This window comes from Miniopterus natalensis, chromosome 20 (assembly GCF_054644295.1).
Source record: "Miniopterus natalensis isolate mMinNat1 chromosome 20, mMinNat1.hap1, whole genome shotgun sequence".
Lineage (NCBI taxonomy): Eukaryota > Metazoa > Chordata > Mammalia > Chiroptera > Miniopteridae > Miniopterus > Miniopterus natalensis.
Genome location: NC_142100.1, coordinates 11,239,850 through 11,258,798, shown reverse-complemented (window position 1 = coordinate 11,258,798; position 18,949 = coordinate 11,239,850). Strand labels below are relative to the sequence as shown.

The window sequence follows — 18,949 nt, the reverse complement described above, 5'->3', positions numbered from 1 at the left end:
CCCCTTCGGTTAAGATTCTGTGAAACTAGAGCCCCCTGGACGACTGTGCAGCAGCTTCCTCAGCTGCTCCTGGGGATGCTGCTCCTCTTTCTGGACCCCCCCCCACCCCCCACCCCGAAGCTGAGGTTGACGTCACTGCGCAGGCTTCCACCGGCCGGACTGCCACACTTTCTCACTGCCCTTTTGACTGGCTGCTGCTGCGTGTCCACGCGGGGTCACACTTTAGAAGGAGATGAAATAGCTTTGCTGTCTTGCGATTGGATTGTCCCCAGCACCTCCAGGCCCAGTGGCATCTTTGTCTCCCCCCAACCCCTACCCCAGGAGTCCTCAGCTGGGGCGCACCTTACAGTGGCTGAGCAGGCTTCTGGAGTTGCAGGCGCCCAAGTTCCATGTCCAGCCTAAATCAGTCTCCAAGGCCGGGCCCAGGGAGGGGCATTTTGACAAGCACCCCAGAGATTCTGAACCGCCGCGCCCCCCACGCCTGGTTCCAGAAAAGAATCTACTGTGCAGTCGCTCTGAGCTAAAAACGCCCGCTGCCCTCAGGGCCGCCCTCCCGCTGTGTTTGCTCACGGGAACCTGAGCCTAGCCCTGGCTGGTGTGGCTCAGTTGGTTGGGTGTCATCCTGTGCGTGGAAAGGTTGCCGGTTCGATTCCCTGTCAAGGCACAGGAGGGAGCCAATCAGTGTTTCTCTCTCCCCCCACCCCGCCTTTCTCTCTAAAAATCAATAAAAAATTTTTTTAATCTGAGCCTAGAGTGAATAAATTATTTCTCAGTCCTGGAAAGGGCACTAAGGGTCAGTGAACCCAGCTTGCCCATTCCGTGTAGGAATCTCATCCGCCCCACTCTAAATTGTCACCTCCCTTTACTGTGCAATGCTGCTCAGGGCAGGGAGACCAAACTGCTACCCAGAGCCCCCCCCCCCATTCCTTCAGCTCCACAGTGACCTGAGCTCTGCCTTCTGGAGACAAGGGGATGGAGGAGACGGGCTCCGGACTGTTGACCTGTGGTCCCCAGGGCTGACCTACTGCGCAGCAGCAGCGCTTCAGGTCTGGGGCGCCTTCCTCGGCCTCTGGAACTATCCCGCATGTCCCGCCCGCCTGGCCGAACCCCGCAGCGCGTGCGGCTTCTCTGATGTGTCTGGGGGGTCTGCGTGCCTCTTCCTCGGTCGCTGGGAAAAAGAGGTGGCCGCAGCAGGCCCACCGCACTGCTGCCCACGGTCACCTGGGAGAGGCCAGCCGACACCCAGGCCTTCCTCACGCCACCTGCGGAGGTGATTCCTCCCAGGGTCTTGGGGTTTCCTCAGGCTCGGCTGCTGAGCAAGAGAAGAGCCAGGTTGGAAGGTGGGGAAAGTACAAAGAGAGGGGAGCTGACCTCCGGGGCAGAGAGAGCGCGAGTGGGCGCCCAGGCGAGGGGACGGGGCCCACTGAGAGCAGGGGACAGGCCAGGGCCGGCGCAGTGAGGTCGGCCGGGTTTCGCAAAGGCGGAGGCAGGCTGTCTGTTCAGGCGGCAGGCAGGGTGGGTGCAGGTACGACGGCCGGAACCCAGACGCCGGCCCTCACGCCCCGCGTCTCTGCCTCTGTGACAGCCGGCCTCTGCCAGGCCGGCTGAGAGGGGGGGACACGGGGCAGAGGAACGAGAGAGGAGAGCGAGGGAGAGAGAAAGGGGGGAGGGAGGGAGAGGAACTGGAGGTGCATATGTCTCTGGGGTTTTTCAGACAAAGCTATTATCAAAATGCCAACCAGCTCCTGCCTGGCTGATTTGCATATTCCATGCTGTGCTCTTTGAAGCATGATGCATATGCATGAGGGCCTGGGCGGGGTGCGGAGCCGCTGGGCGCGGGGCTAAGGTGGCCCATTGTTCGTTGAAAAGAAAGGCCCGCGCCGGAAGCCGAGGCCCCCCTCCTGGCCTGCAGGGCGGCCTCCGCTTCCCCTCCAGCGAAGGCAGGAGGCCAGCGAAGCTCAGGCGCAGACAAGCCCTGAGATCTCCTCCCACCCGCCCGAGGAAGCAAGCAGGCCGGCGCCACCGGGGCCGCGAGCGCCTCTTCTCCCAGAGCAGCGGCCGTTTCTCCCTCCCCGCAAATACCAATCCCAGAGGCCGGCCGGGCGAGGGGGCACCTCGCCTGCCTCCGCGGAACCAGACGGCCTCTGTCATCTCCTGCTGGGCATCCGGGCGCTTGCTGCCTCCACTTTGGTGACATACCAAGTGCCCTCAGGGGCCGGGGTCCCCAGCGCACAATGGATGCTCAAAACTGGGCACGGAATGAGCTCCCTGGTGTCCATTAGGACTCTGTGCGTCGTTCATCCTGAGACCCTGGAGCATCGTGCCTTCCTGCCGATCGTCTCCACCTCTGCTTTCCCCGACGGCGAGCTGAAGAGTCATACTCCAGACATTGTTCCACAGGCATGAAAAAGCTTTATTTAACTATTAAAATCCAATCGATCCCACAAACCTCAGGGCCACAACACCCTTCCTTTGGGAGTTTCTTTCTGAGACATCACATCGTCTCCCATCCTGAAACAGAAAAACAAAGATAGGGAACGTAGAGATAGTCCATTTGGAAAATGGCCGGGCCTCCTGGATCCCCTTTCAGCTCTGCACGAATGAAGGCCGGCGCCTGGCTGTGCGGTGGAGATGCCATTACTAGGACTTGGTGCGATTGGTTAGCAAAACCCACATCGAGGCCTTTCATTGATGGGAACACGCCTCAGCTAAAGAGCCCGCTGGCCAGACCACCCTCCCAGCTACCCACGGAGGCACCCTGCAGACCCTGCCCTCCAGGACTCCTTGCTGACCGTGGGCCTCTTAGATTGGACTTGAGTTTTGCAATCAAGACTGACCGGCGTCTAAAGCATCAGTCTGCCCTTGGGATACTTCCTTGAGGAGAGCGGAAGCTGGGGGAAGAGAGCTGCGTTCACCTGTCACTCTACCTGTGGTTTCTTCAGGTGCAGCCTGCAAGTCAGGGCTCCAGCAACACTGAAAACCTAGAGGGAAGCTTCTCTAAAGCTTAATGCAAGTGCCAGTTGCCTGCAGATCTTGTTACAATGCAGTTTCTGACTCAGTAAGTCTGGGGGGGCCCGAGGTTTTGCGTTTCTAAGAAGTTCCTAGGTGCTGTCAGTGCTACTGGTCTGGGCACCACACCTTGATTAGCAAAGACAGAGAGAAGGGCAATGCAAAACCATGAGAGATTGATGGAATGTTCCCTCTCAACTCCTGCATGGACAGAAGGAGAGAAAAAGGAGCCACTGCTCCCACCCGCCCCTCCTGGCCGGAGAGCATCCCTGACGTCCTGACGTGTGAGATTCCTCCTTGACGGCCAGCAGCTTTGATGAGCTGTCTCTGCTGCTTGAGACACCTGCTGGCAGGCTAACTGGGGGAAAGCAGTGGCTGACCCAGATCTTGGGGATGTCAGTGCCTCCCCTTTGCTGAGACTGATGAAAACCCCACCGGGGCAGTGTGGCTCACTCATGACCTCACACCACCAGGGGCCCCTGCACCCTTAGCCACAGTGCCCATGAATGCAGAACTGAAGTCGCCCCTTTTGTCAAAGCCTGGCACGTACACCAATTTGCTGGCTCCTGAGGATTTGCATGGGTTCCTGTTTGCTTCTAGCTTCTATAGTAGCTGGGGCTGTATCTACACACGCATTCTGCTCCTGGCCTGAGTCAGGGCTGGAGGCGCTGGGGCACCTTCCCTGGTAGGGTAAGTCCCCCTCACCCAGGTGAGACTGCTACTGGAGGATGGAGGCCCAGGAAGGGAGAGGCGGGCACCAAGGATGGCTTCTGTTGTGGATCTGTAGATCTGTGGCCTCCTGTAGTTTCCAGGGTGATCAAGCATGACTTTCCCCGTGGCACCCTTAATTCAACAAACACTGAGCTGAGAGTGAGTGGAAGTCTAATTGGATGACACCCAGAGCCAGACTGACTCCTCTGCTTCTGGACACCCTGTTCTCAGCCTCCTGGTCTCTGAATCGGAGCGATGCTGGCCCCACTCACCACACAAGGCTGCTGTGACGTGAGATGATGTGTAGAGAGCGCCAAGGCCAGTGGCAGGTGCTTACCAAGTGCTTGATAAAAGTTTTTGTCTTAAGATGAGGTTGTGGACATTGGCAGGGTTCATATCATTCCAACCAGAAGCTGGAAGCCAAGAGCGTTCCGGTTGTGGTAACATCAAGCCACGAATCAGCCTTCACCTGCTGGTCAAGCAAGGCTGGCAGCTGCCTGCCACCGATGCTGGAAACGGCACGCAGGGGCCAGAGCTGCTGGACCTCCAGGTCTGCAGGAAGGGCAGGGCAGGGCAGGCATGGCCATAGGGTACGGTTCCCGGGGGCACTGCGGGCAGTCAGGAAAACAGCCGAAATCCCCCTGCTCGAACAGCTCAGCAGAGCTGCCTCCCTCCAACCTGAGCCGCCAGGTCCCTCCCGGAACCAGCCTGGCCGTCTCGGCAGGAGGTACTACAGCTGCCTGACTGCTCCTTGAGCTCACTGTCTACCTGCTGACCTCACGATCTCCCCCTCAGCTGACGCCCCCTCACCGGAGCTCCTGCCACGCGTCCTGCAGCCCCCTCTACGGCTGCCCAGGTGCAGGGTCTTACAGCCCGAGGCCGGCCTCCTCCCTCACCTGTGCCACGTGCAGCCCCATCGTGACCACAGCAGGGCATGGCCCAGCCCCTAAGCGCCACGCTGCGACCGCAGGCCACGGCCATCACGTCACGGGGACGCAGCTGCACCTCCTTCCTCTGGAGGGTTTGTAACGGGCGCCGCGGGACATCACACTCCAAAGCACATGGAGAATATTAATTAAATGAAGGTTTATTTCAAAATTAGTGTTAAAGTGTAAGCTGTTTTTGAGGGCTGGAGCCAGACTACATGGGCGGTGAGAGCATCGGCCTCCCTCCGACACAGGCGGCGAGCAGGCGTGTCCCCAGCCCTGCCCTTGTCATGCATCCAATGGTTACTAGGGCTAGAAGCCAACGACAGCAAAGGACCCGTGCGTTTGCTCATGGTTAATCCAGGTTAAGCTCTACACGTTTAAATACACTTCGGAGGTTACATGGGGTCATGCGGTCCCTGTGATGGAATGACTCTTGCTCAGTGACCTCCGCGGCAAGGCTGCTCCCAAGGGCAGGGTTAGGTCGGGCAGAGCACTGGAAAAGAGGACAGCGGTCAATGCACAGGGCGGGCCGGGCCCTGCTCACCCAGAGGCCCCGCCGAGAGCGGTCACGCCAGCTTCCCGCCAGCACCCTGAGCAGACGGACAGCTGCCCCCTTAGAACAGGGAATAGCTGCAGTGACGTGTCCCTCTGCCGGAAGAAGGAGGAGCCAATGATCCGTGGTTGTTTGGTGCAATAACCACGTAGCCTCAGGCACCCATCTGCCCGGATGCAAACCCTGGATCCACTGTTTCTAATTCTATGACCTTCACCTCTCTCTCGCTTCTTCGTGTATACAATAGACTGTGCCTTTGGCTACCCCAAGGGTTGTTCCGAGGCAAGTAGAAGGTGCTCAGTAAATGTTAATTAGTTTTATAAATTCACTGACATTTCAATGGATCATGTGGGGTAAAGTCTAGCCCTCAGGTTCCCAGACTTACAGAACCCGTTTTCTATAAACCTCCTTTCAAAACGTCCTTTGAGAAATTTGCTGCTCTTTTAAAACCTTTAAGAGTCAGAAGTTCTTCCAATGTTTAGCCTAAATTCCTCCTGCAGAAATTTAAGATTAATCTCCCTGATCCTTACGGAAACAATATAGTTCAGAGGCTGTCAATTGAGATTCACAAGCCTTCCAAAACTGTACCCAGAGCTGTGCTGCAAAACAAGGGGCGAAAACAAGTGAAAAGAAGGATCTTGATAATGAATGATCATCAGTGGACTGAACACTTGTGTCTCCCCAAAATTCATATGCTGAAGTCCTAACCTCCCAGCACAGCTGTTTTTGGAGATGGAGCCTCTGAAAAAGTAAGGTTAAATGAGGTCGTAAGGGCCTGATAGGATTAGCGTCCTTATGAGAAAAGACATTAGAGCACTCGCTCCCTGTCCTCTAGAGCACAGAAGGAAAGACCACTATCTACAAGCCAAGACGAGAACCTTCCCTGGAAACCAAACTGGCCAGCACTTTCATCATGGATTTATAGCCTCAGCACTGTGAGAAAATAATTATCTGTTTATTTTCCACAAGCTAGGCAGTGGTCTTCTGTTTTAGCAGCCTGGGCAGACTAACACGGATATTAACACCACAAGAAAGAAAACCAGAGAGTACGTATGTGTCTCTCAGTGGAAGTTTACAACCATCAATAACACAGTGCTTACCAAAAAATGTGAGGCTACATCTGATCAAGCCTCTAGCCCTACCAATTAACAGGAAGTGCAAAAAATGGGAGAACATGTTAAATTAAACCTTGGGGACACAACCAGCGAGCAAAGGCCGGAAAGAGGAAAACCTATGGAGCAAACAACCTGGTTTCTCCAAGAAAAAAAGGTTCAGGAATGAGAGAGAGGAAAGACAGGGAGCTGATATACTATGTTAAAAGAGACGAAGCGACATATCCAATTGCAATATGGACCTTCATCGGACCCTGATTCTAACAAACTGGGGAAAAAATTTATAGGGAAATCTGAACCCTAATTGGACAGCTAATGATACTGAGAATTTTATTTTTCTAGTTGTGACAATATTGTGGTTATGCTTTTTAAGAGTCCTTATGGCCTGGCCGGTGTGGCTCAGCGGTTGAGCATCAACCTAGGATCCAGGGGATCGTGGTTCCATTCCAGGTCAGGGCACATGCCCGGGTTGTGGGCTCCATCCCCAGTAGGGGGCGTGCAGGAGGCAGCTGATCAATGACTCATCACTGATGTTTCTATCTCTCTCTCCCTCTCCCTTCCTCTCTCTGAAATCAATAAAGGTATATATATATATATATATATATATATATATATATATATATTTTTTTTTTTTTTTTTTTTTTTTTTTTTTTTTTAAAGAGTCCTTATGTTTTAGAACTGCACACTGACATATTTAGGTATGGAAACTATGATTAGAATTCGCTTCAAAATAAGACGAAGGGGAGAAGTTGGGAAGGGATATAAATGAAACACCATTGCCAGTGTGTTAATAATTGTTGAAGCTGTAAATTGATGTAAAGTACATAGAAGCTCATTAGACCATTCACTCTACTTTTACCTACGTTAAACCAACACAAACTCAAACAAGAAAATAGTTATTAAGGGATGTAGCTCATCATGACTCAAATTTGTTGCCTTTAAGCAGCTGAAAACTATTAATAGCATCCTCGGGCCTTGTTTTGCCCACTGCAGAGCCAGGCTCCACAGAGCTGTTACAATAAGCCTTTTGTTGGTTTGGCAGCTTCTCACGTACAGTCACCCCGGTGAGTACAGTCACCCCGGTGACTCGGGAACGATGGAATCTCCTTCCCAGGCTCCAAGCAACACCCCAAGGCAAAGCCCGTGACCGAGGGGGCCCCACACTGCCTGCAGCAGGAGTCCTGGGGGGAGGCCGGAGACGCTTCTGCCCCAGAGGGCCGCGCTGCTCTTACCTTTTAAAATGTAGTCGGTTAGCAAAGTGGGCACCTTGTCATTGTCCTCCTTCATGGCAAAGAGAACTGGGGAAGGAGAGGGACAGTGATGAGCCAAGGCACCAGCAAGGCATGAAACTCGCCTCTACGGCCAAACAGCCCACCAACCCGAAGGGAGTGAGAAATGATTCAAGGAAACCAGGCATTTGCTGAGCATTAAGCAAAAGTCTAGAAGCTTCTGTCAAGGTCAGCATTCAAGATCAATGGTGGTGGTGGAGCCCGGCCGGGCGTGGCTCAGCGGTTGAGCACCGACCTAGGATCCAGGAGATCTCGGTTCGATTCCCGGTCAGGGCACATGCCCGGGTTGCGGGCTGGATCCCCAGCAGGGGGCGTGCAGGAGGCAGCCGATCAATGACTCTCTCATCACTGATGTTTCTATCTCTCTCTCCCCCTCTCCCTTCCTCTCTCTGAAATCAATAAAGACATATTTAAAAAAACAAACAAAAACAACTGTCTCTAAAGAGTTTCTATTTGAACAAACTTATTATTAGAAAATGTCCTCACCTCCAATTTATTAATAACAAATGAATTCAATCTAATAAATATTTGTTTTCTGTTTTATGCTGGGTATAGCACTAGAATTTGTGGAAATGCAGGAGGCTTATGGACCCTCAAGGAGCTTACTTAGACACTTCTTGTTGAAACAGGACATGACTCCACTGGAAGCAAACAATGAGAAGTTATTAAAGCCTAAAGGCTTTTTATAAAAATTTTTAAAATAGCTTTTTCTGTTATTAAACTAGGTAGCATTGTGGTGGGCAGTTAGACAGACGTGAGCAGATCAAGGTCGATAGGCCTGGTATAGAAGGTCACCAGCTCGGACAGCCCTGGGTGCCTAGCGACAGGCAAACTGGGAGAGCAAGGACCTCGGCCCCCGGTGAGCTTCCTCCCCAGGCCTACAGCTGGGCACATGGTTCCAACCCTCCCCTGGCCTGGCCTCCTCCGGCGCGTTGCTAGTCATGCAGGTTGGACCCCCATAGAGGCGAAAAAACAAGGGGGCCGGAGAATAGCCGTTGAGCATTAGGCGCCCAGGACAGTGAGGTTATGACCCTCATCAAATCCAGTAAGTGCACTCAGTCATTATTTGTCTAAGTTGATCGTCAAAATCTAAAATTTATCTGAGTTGTCCAGTCCCCAGAGCTGGTCTTTGGCCTATTCAGGAGCAGGGTAAAGAGGAGACATCACTCACAAATCCATACAAGGATTTGGCAAAAAAGAGCTTTCAAATCCTACAGGAGAACCGGTATTCAGAAAAGATGGCACTTTTTTCTTTTCAAAAGAATAAAATGTTAGAATGTGTATCCATCCACATGATAGATGAGAGAGCCATAGAAAAATGTTAACCAAATGTTAACTGATGTGACTAAAATCATGATACAAAATTGTATAGCCAGAATAATTCCAACTACATGAAAAAGACATAAAATACTGTGGCTGGAAAATACCAAAATGGTAACCACAGTCAAGGGGACGATGAATTATTTATTTTCCTTTGTTCGCTTCTCGATATTTCCAAAGTATTCTAAATGATTGATACACTCTAGCTACACTTTTTAAAAAATGGAAACAAGCCCACAGCTTCTTAATTAAAATGAAAGGATTTCACACTGAATTCCTTACTGGGTGTCTGTATAAATACACCGCTCTTCCTTTCGTTGAGACCATGATAGAGTACTTTACATAGATCAGCCTTCATAATCTGTCCAATTTATTTTCCAAATGCTTACTACTTGTGAAAACACAAACACCTATGAATGTCAGTTCATAGCTATCTGCTCCCTTTAAAAAACACACACCTTAGTGCATATTTATGCAAATAAAGTAGTTTAAAACGAGTCAAGAGGAAGCCAGTGTCTTTTGAATTTAGAATTTCAGAGTCTCAAGGACGCAGTATCCATTGATGTCAGCAGGGTTTCTATCTATCAGAACCTCCCGCTTCGTTTCCCGGGTGGTGGAGATGAGAACACTCGGTCGCCTTTAGCACTGGGGCCGGGCGGGCACCCATCGCCCTCGGCTGAGCGGGGAAGCGCCTCTTCCCGTCCCCAGAGGTCCAGATCGCCCTGCGGCTGCCACCGGGCGGCGCTGCCAGGGCTGGGCGGCCTGGCTAGCATGTCACTCATGCAGTCCCCGGTTGCCAGGGCGGCTGCCGATTCCCTGAGCCTGTCACATCTCAGCCTAGGACTCTCTTCCTACCAGAGTGGAGCTGACACCGATGGCTGCCACCTGTGCCCGGGCCCTTGGGGGTTGTAGTGTTAGATGTATATGAAGAGATGTTGCCTACAAAGGGCTCTTTATGACACACTGTTTGCTCCCACGGCTCAGGATGTTTATTAATATTTGACAGCAGAGCCAAAGTGGAGGGGAGGAGGCAGTCATGGCCCGCGAGGAAACCAGGCTCCCTGCTTTCCCATCAGCCTCACCCCACCTGAGAAACTTGGCTTCCCGTTAAAAAGACAGCCAGTCCCACAGCCCGAGCCCCTGCTTCGAGGGGCACGAGCTCAGGCTGGCGGCATCCTCAAGCTGCAGAGGAGAAGACAGGCGAGGCAGAGAATGCAAAGCCTGCCGGGGACCAGAAAGCCCCTCCCCACCCTCTTTCGCCCACTCCTCTTCTTCTGGCAAATCCTGTCCCTTGCAGGAAGCAGGGCGAGAAAGGCCGGCCCAGGGCCTCGCTGCAGGGCGCTGAGCCTGCCCCTGCCCGGGGAGTGAGGAATGAGACAGACCAGCCTGGCCGTCGAGGAATGAGACAGACCAGCCTGGCCATCGAGGAATGAGACAGAGCAGCCTGGCCATCGAAAGCCGCTCTGGGAAATCGCAGGCCTGCGGCACCAGGGGTGCAACTCGCAGGGAGGGGTGCAGAAAAGCGAGCCGACCTCGCTGGGGAGAGAACTCACTGTTCGTCAGCATCTGCAGGTCTTCCACCGACGGAGGGGAGGCTTTCTTCTCGTAGGGGATGACTGTGTTCAGGTACTAGGAGACAAAGGGCACGCGGGCCTGAGACGCGGGGCCTCCGGGCTTGAGACAGCCTGCAGGGGGCCCGGGCTTTTCTCCAAGAAACACACCCCGTCAAATGTCACATTCTCGACACCAGCGTAATTCGCACAACGCTGTCTCAGGACCTTGGTCTTTGGGGAGCGTCTCTTTAAAACTAAGATTTGAGCCTGGCCGGGTGTGGCTCAGCGGTTGAGCTGCGGCCTAGGATCCAGGCGATCGGGGTTCGATTCCCGGTCAGGGCACATGCCCGGGATGTGGGCTCGATCCCCAGTCGGGGGCGTGCAGGAGGCAGCTGATCAGTGACTGTCATCACTGATGTTTCTCTCTCTTTTCCCCTTCCTCTCCATGAAATCCATAAAGATACACTTTTAAAAAAACAACAACTAAGACTTGACTGTATCCGCCAGGAAACATTTCCCTCCATTCCAACTTCTGCATTCCCCAGAGACCAGAAGCTCTTGGGTAATTCAAAAGCCCTGGTGAGATTTTTCTCAGTCAGACCAAGAACAAAGAGAGCGTAGTATGTTTTCTGACCCTTTGTAGTGCAATTTGAGGACGAACAGTTCTTTTGTCAAAATGACCGGCGAGAACCTCAACCACGCCCTTGGTCTAGAATGTTGGATTTGCGCCCTCTGCTGGGTATAAGGCGCTTCTACAACAAAATCGTCTTAGGGCCCCGGGGGACAGGAGACTCTAGGCCAGAAAAACGCTGAAGGGCCCTAAGGGCGCCTGGCATAGGGGGTGAGCAGACCTCCAGGCCGGAAGCCGGAGGCTTGTATGTTAGTCTTGTCTGCCATGTGGCTCTCCCACACACCAGCAGTGCAGCCTTGGGAAAATCTTGACTAATCTCTTTGGGCCTCAGTTCTCACCGCTGTGAAATAAGGGGACTGAGTAAGATGCTCCTAAAATCCCTTCCCATAATGTGTTACAGAATTCTAACACAGGATCCAGCTCCAAATACGTGTAAAACACACACGCAATCTACGTGCACTTATTCCACAGTCTCACGCTGGTCCATTTACGCACCAGCCATCTCTGTTAGCAGCATCAGGACTTATTCATCTTGATACCTGAGGGCCTGGCCATAGAATTCAGCACATATCAAGCACGCAGTAAAAATCTGGACATGGTCTAAAAGTAACCGGAAATGTCTCTCCAGCAAGTAACTGACTAAATGGAGCCAACCCGGAGATGTCACAGCGTGGGTGACAGAGTGGGCAGCTAAAGCCGCAGTCCTGGTAGGACTGGTCAGCTGGTGACCCAAGGGGGTAGAGTTTAAGCTCAGGTGGGATCGATCGTCAAATGCATTTCCCTTTTAAAATTTTGTTCTTAAAACAAGTTAACTTTTAGGTCTACAAGCAGTGTCGAGTTTTAAGTTGTACCCATGTCCTAGACTACTGGAGCCCAAGGAACTGTTCACCTTTAAAAAGACACTTTCTGTTCCTCCTGCAGAGTAGAAGAAAATGCTAGGACCGCCCTTGCCCGAGTGTTAGCATAATTCTATCAAGTCACCGCTCCCTGCTCTGCTGGGGAGGCCAAATCGCAAGAACCTGGGAGGAAAGCCGGGACCAGGGAGACAGCTCGTACCTGTTTGTCGGTTCCCGAGGAGCCGAAAGTCTGGCGGATGCTGCTCTGCAGGATGTTGGAGATGCCTTCCATGCTGAAGCGCTGGGGGAAAGGAGACTCAAGAGGAGCAGGTGCTTCCTGCTCCACGGTTGTCACCCCAGGGACTTGTGAGCCCTCTCAACCACCCAGACCCATGAGCTACCACACTGCCCAGGGAGCTGCCCCAGAGTCCAGGGACTAGACAGTAAGTGTAAGACCTCAGCTAAGAGACAGGTCCAAATGGAGACCTGAGCGCTGAGAGCACTGCTAGAGTCTCAAAGACTCCTATCTAAGCAAGTCGCCCCCAGGGCAACAAGACCCCCCTGCACGCCCAGTGCTCCCTCATTTCCGTCCCCATTGTGGAAATAGGAAAATGAAGCAGTATAGTAACACTGGACAAATGAGGAATCAAACACCTTAGGGAAGAAAACAAAAAAAGTCCAGCCATTGGGAAGGGCAGATGTCAAGCAACTGTCCTTATCTGGGATGCTTTCTCCAAATGCACACACCTAGGCCCAATGCAGTAGATGTGGGACAGGGCCCAGGCAAAGGCATTCTGGAAAATCTCCTTAGATGATTCTGCTGAGCTTCCCTGACTAAGAACCACTGGTCTGAAGAATCTTTGTTATTAATCCTGACGCTTAATAACAATTAGGTGTCATAATTTTCAATCCTGAAACACCCTTCCGACACCCTAAAAAGGTTAAGTCAAGACTCGAAGCTCAGCAAGTAGCAGGGGTTCTGACCCACAGTCCCCAGGCACAACTTCTCTCAGTCCCACATGCCTTCACCCACTTTCTAGGGTCTTGACTGAGAGAACATTTTCAATGATTTTCTCATGTTTACACCCTGTCTCCTCCAGCTAGACCTGAGTCCTCTAGGGGAGGAGAGGAGACAGGTAGCACTTCTCCTTCGTTACACCCCACTGTCTGCCACGTGTCCTGCTCAGTCACTGTTCAGTACTATTCCTGAGTCTACTGCAGGGCTGGTATTGGGACCTGAAGTGTCCAGGGTTTGAGGTGGGACAAACCCAGGCTTCCAGCTGGGCTGCTCACATACCTTGAGAGGCATCTGGTTCCCCTTCTCCATGCGGCTGCTCTGCAGGCTCAGCCCTTTCTCTTTCCGCCTCTTTTTCATCAGCTCGCGCTGTTCCTTCTGCTTGTTCTGAACCTCAATGAGCACCGTAATGAAGGAGTTCTTCACTTCCTTCTCAAATTCCAGCTCATCCCGGCGGGCCAGCTGTTGCACCAGCTCCTCCGAGAAGTCGTGAATGGCACCCTCCACCTGGTCCAGCAGCTCGGTCAGCTCCGACCCAGACATGTGCCTCAGTCCTGCGGGGAAGACCACTCTTAGGTGACACCTGCATCCAAACCAGAGCCACTGCAGAGGCTCCTGGGGCCTCTGCCATTTGATGGGTCTGCCCTTCCTGGGGAGACCCCCTCCAACTCCTCAAAGGGCCAGGAAAGACCATCACAATTTAGGGGCATGCCAGGAAGGGCAGGGCCAGTATATTGTCTGCAGAAATGAACCTCACTCTGGGCGAAACAAAGGAGGAAAAATAAACAGTCCCCAAGGAAGCCAGGGGACTCTGCCCACAAAAAAAAAAAAAAGTGTTGGACAGACACGTGGCTTCTTGATCCCTTGTTTCTGTCTTCCAAATTTTCCTGTTTCTATAATATTCCCCATGTGAAATGGGTCACGGATGGGGCAGGGGGACATTAGCAGGAGGTTTTGGCATTAGTGCTGAAGAGCAAAAGAGGGTAATGATCGAGAAAGAGCTGACAGTAAAATAAGCGGAGCAATGAGAGGCCTTCTTTATGCCTGCACTCCTGTGTGGCAGCGCCTGCCTTCAAAAATGCACGCAGCGTGCGGGAGACGCCAACACCGAGTGAGAAGGGGACCCTGGCGAGTTGAAGGAGCGTGGTCTGCTGCTGTGGGGAAAAAGGAAAGGGAACCTGAGATGGCGAGATCCAGATAACTTTATTTTGAATTCCTGCCCCTGAGGCTTCTTCGTTTAAAATGGATTCAGAAAGCATCTTGGCAAACGTCCCCCTTCCTAATGGCACCTTTTGTTTCCGCCTCAGCATCCATGTTCTTCTTTTTGTTTCTGCTGCTCCCGGATACTTGCTGACTTGGTTCGGCTTTCCCCTTTATTCTGTTCTGTGGAGCTGTCCTCCCTCCTTCTGTTTTTGCCATTTCACTCTGCATTTCAGCGGTTTTCACGAGTCTTTCGCTGAACGTGTCTATGTTTGGGACCTTTGTGTGGCTGAGAATGGCCTGATTGGGGCAGCTGGGAATGCAGAGCTGCAGCCAAGTCGCTCCATCACTCTGCACAGATTCCTTCTGCTGTGACCGCTCTGCCTCTGCTCCCTACAGCCAGGCTCATTTTCAAAATCGGTTCTTCAGATCACGCCTCTATTTTTACCACCCTTCTAATCCGTGTTGGGATCTTCAAACCCTGACCCACCCACCTTCACCCTCCATGGGTCTGCTCCCCAGGGCCGTGGCCCCTCCTGCAGCAAGAGCCTGGTCATTCCTACAAACTGATGAATCTTATACTCTGTTTTGCCTTTGCTGTGCTACATCTTTTCATTTCATTCCTAATCCACCCATTTCTTTGCACTATCATAATTACTACAGATCTATGTCAGAGAATCAATACAACACACATATTAAGAATGTGGATGCTGGCCTGGCCGGGCGTGGCTCAGTAGTTGAGAGTTCACCTAGGATCCAGGTGATTGGGGTTCGATTCCTGGTCAGGGCACGTGCCGGGTTGCCGGCTTGACCAATGATTCTCTCATCATTGATGTTTCTATCTCTCTCTCCCTCTCCTTTCCTCTCTCTGAAATCAATAAAGATATATTTAAAGAAAAAGAAAAAAAAAGAATGTGGACGCTGGAGTTAACCTATGTGGCTTCAAGTTTGGCTCCAACCCTTCTGACTCATGTGTGTGGTGTGAGAGGAAATGCAAATGCAAAATAAAAAGCTGGCTCTCCCTGTTGAAAATGAGGGAGGAGACTTTCCCTCTCCCTTACCTTCCTTTTCTTTCAGAATTTCTTTTTCTGTCTTTTTCAAATGTATGTCAATCATTTTAATGGCCAAATAAGCCTCTTGCCAGTCTCAGGACTCAGGAATGTTTCCTCAAGAACCATGGAGACACTGCTTTGAAACGTAATCGTCTAGGAGGGTAATGGGACCTAGGCTGTCACCTGACTCCAACTTGCAAGACCTAATTAATGTGATGGATCGTAGCCACTTGGCTCTAGACAAGAGTGGGATTTCTTTCTGCGTCTGCAGCCCCTGCAGCACGTGGGCTGTTTGTGACGTACATCACTTTCTGGGTTAATGCTTATTCAATAATAGAATTATCTTCTTTCTCCCCTACTTCTGTGGAAAGGAGATTTTGTTTTTTTAATTATATTTTTGCAACAGTGGCCTTCAGCAAATCAGTTAATACTCAGCTCAGTCCTAATGGGGTTGGTGTGGGGATGAAATGAGATTATGCATAGGAAGTCTTAGAACAGGGCGGCACACAGAAAGCTCTCCAAAAACATGAGCTGTTCTTATTACCTTCTGTAGGGGTTTCTTCACTGGTATTTACAGTAGCCTTGTTTTGAAGAGGGGGGCCCAGATTTCTTCTACTTAGTCTGCTTTAGTCTTGCTCTTTGCTTAGTTTTACCATTTTAATTTTGCTCGACTGCCTTTTTATTTCCAAAAATGCTAACTTCTCTCCTGAAGCCCAGTAAGAAAGATGTTGCCAGATCCCTAGATGCAAGGTTCTATGAGCTACACGTGAAGCATGTGCCCAGCACCTGGCCCAGGCAGGGGTTCTTCCTCCGAGAGCCGCCCCCAGCCCTCACCTTCGTAGGACCAGTTGTTGTTGAAGGTCTGGGTCAAGGCCTGCATCTCCTGCAGGAGGACGGAGTCTGCCTGGGAGGAAGTTTCGCCTCCATCTTCCTCTTCCAGAACCTCATCTTCCTCCTCAGGGTCCGGGGAGTTCTGCATCATTTCCTCGATCTCCTCAATTACCTGCAGAAGGTACACAAGAGACTGCTGAGTAACTCTGTCCTCTGCTGGAGGGATATTCCGGCTTAAATTCTGATCAGGTAAAGACATTTCTAATTTGCTGTCTGTAAAACTCTTAATGCAATACTGTTACTTAATAAATATTAAATAATAATAAAAATAGATTGGACCAAAAAGGCTTACACACAGTCTTTCTTTAATGCAAAGCTTCTTCCAAGAACACCATTTAGATCAGTGCTTTATTGGAAATAAACGACTCTTTCAGGAAACCAGCAGAGCTGCCTGGATGGGAACATTTACTTCAATTTGCTGAGCACTTTGTTTTTAAGTGGAAAAATAGTTTATCCACCCAACTTTAACACAAAACCCAGTCCATTAATTGTTACAATGCATATGGCTGGAAAAAAAACCCCAAAGTGTTCCTAAAGCAATTCAAAATGTGGAGGTTTTTTTTTTTTTACTTAGAGGGAAATAGCTATTTCTCCAGAATTCTAGACAGGAACTAAAGCTGTCTGGCAACAAGTGAAAATAAAGATCACAAAGTAATAAAAGGATACGTAAGGTCTGGAGAGCAGAAAACAGCTAAGAAATCCAGCCCTAATCTAGACTATCGATAAGGAACGGCTCCTGGAAGTGAGAGTAAAATTAGCTAGTGGCCAAAAGGAATGACTTTTGTACATTAATTGTTTATACATGAAGAAAGCAGGATAAGCAAAGACTAGTTCTGAAAGGACTCCATAGATGAGCCTGGTCACAACAGCAATACCTGTTCTCGATGCTGTGACTGACTCCAGCTCCGAGGCCACCGGACTGGGGTCACTGAAGGGGGTTTCTTCAAGTTAGGCTGAACCAACGAGGAGAAGATGTACCAGTTCCCTCCTTTAGAATAATTGCCATTTTATCCCCCAACCGTCTCATCTCTATTCACAAATTCAGGGGACACTCAATCTTTGACGACTAAAAGCCATTCATACAATGCAACTAAATGACAAAACCCCCTTTAGAACTGTATGGCTAGGTTTCTCTTTCTCTCAGAGTGGTTATCGTTGAATTGTGTCACTGAATTGTATTTCTCCTAAAAGTCACAAGAATATGCCCGGCCAGCGTGGCTCAGCGGTTGAGCCTAGACCTATAACCCAGGAGATGGAGGTTCGATTCCCGGTCAGGGCACAGGCCCGGGTTGCGGGCTCGATCCCCAGCAGGGGGCCTGCAGGAGGCAGCCGATCAATGACTCTCTCATCATTGATGTTTCTATCTCTCTCTCTCTCCCTCCCTTACTCTCTCTGAAATCAATAAAGACTTTTTTTTTTTTAAATTCACAAGAATAACTGTTAGCCCCTATTTTTTTTAACCTGGTTCCCTCTAATCTCTTGATCCTACCTATTTATATCCCATTTTTTACCACGGACACAAAAGAGTCTCTTTTACTGAAAAGCTTTCTGGCAGCCAAGGCTCCCAGTGGAGCTTTTTCAGAGTTATTTTGTGAAAAATCTTGTATGCTGCCTGCTCAAAACAACCATCCACAAATATTTGTTGACTAAAAGGTTCAATAAGGAATCCAGAGATCCAATATTACCCTCTTTCAGTAGTAAATTATTAAAGCCAAAGTATAATTAACTCAATCAAATGAGAAGCACTATATCTTTTTTATTTTTATTTTTTCACAAAGAGACACAGTGTCTCTAAGACTCCTTTGGGAAGGCTCAAAATTTTCAATGTTCTGTGAAATATGAGAAAAATATCTATCACACGGAAGCCTCATGCACCACTTCTATTTTTGGAAGAACAGGTATCTGGGACCCTTGTTTCAACATCTTGACTCCAAGCACAATGAACTATAATAAGAGGCTTAGCAGGGGGTGAAGTTAGTCAACGTTGGGCCGGCTTCTGGCTGCGATCAAATACGGAGCCCACCCTACCCCAGTGCCAGGAATTATGTTCCTATTTACAGCAGGTGGCTAAACTGAGGCATAAAGAGAAATGAAATCCTTTCTGAAAGACATTCCAGGTCATCCACACAGCCTCCACAAGACCATACATTTTACTTCTGCCTTAAAACTTTTTCTCCATAAAAAAAAAAAAAAAATTTTTTTTTAAATCCCAAGAACCGAGGGAGATACTCATACCTGATCTGCTGTGAGTAGAGGCTCCTCATTGATCCCAGAGTCGTGCTCGCTCTTCTCATTTAATTCTTCCTCTTCTTTGTCATGGATCTGAAGGGGGGAATGGGATTCTGGTTGACCATCAGCAGAACCAGGATTCTCTCTAGTCTCTACAGCAGGTGACACAGCCTGAGAGGCCACTCTAGCCATCCACTGGGTAAAGAGGGAGCTTGAAGAGGTGTCCAGAGTTCCGTCCCATCTCCCACGTGTCCCTGCCACACCACATGCATCGCTGAGTGCAGGGTGGTCAGAAAAAGACAGCGAGGGATGAAGGCCCAGCACCGCTCTGACTCAGAGGGAGCAGCACTGTCCTGTCACCCACGGGCCGGTCACCCCTGTGTGCACGGGGACCTCCTCAAGGTCAGTGATACCGCGACCAACTCCTGCAGCAAAGGCAATGCTTATTTACATAAGGAGTTTCGATCTGGGAGTCTGTGTCTAGAATTTACTTTATCAGGCATTTCAAAGGATAGGCTGCTCCGGTCCAAAGAGTCAAGCATTTAGAATTGGATGAAATGCCCTCCGGTTTTCGGAATCTAGGCATGTTGTCAGAGCTCATGAAGGATGTAATGAATCC

General features: G+C 50.6%; 2 protein-coding genes across 2 annotated transcripts; both read right to left on the bottom strand.

Moving 5' to 3' along the window:
• Positions 1–6,941: 6,941 nt before the first annotated feature.
• Positions 6,942–13,226, bottom strand: LOC107530587 (fasciculation and elongation protein zeta-1). Its single transcript, XM_016204403.2, has 3 exons — positions 12,164–13,226; positions 10,477–10,552; positions 6,942–7,612 (listed from the first exon to the last, which is right to left on the bottom strand). Exons 1-3 carry the CDS (start codon positions 12,233–12,235, stop codon positions 7,389–7,391), a joined length of 372 nt encoding a protein of 123 aa, XP_016059889.2. The 5' UTR covers positions 12,236–13,226; the 3' UTR covers positions 6,942–7,388.
• LOC148090785 (fasciculation and elongation protein zeta-1-like) lies at positions 13,044–18,602 on the bottom strand. The gene is made up of 5 exons (XM_087828770.1): positions 18,594–18,602; positions 18,337–18,423; positions 16,045–16,213; positions 13,241–13,512; positions 13,044–13,058 (listed from the first exon to the last, which is right to left on the bottom strand). Exons 1-5 carry the CDS (start codon positions 18,600–18,602, stop codon positions 13,044–13,046), a joined length of 552 nt encoding a protein of 183 aa, XP_087684896.1.
• Between the last annotated feature and the right edge of the window lie 347 nt (positions 18,603–18,949).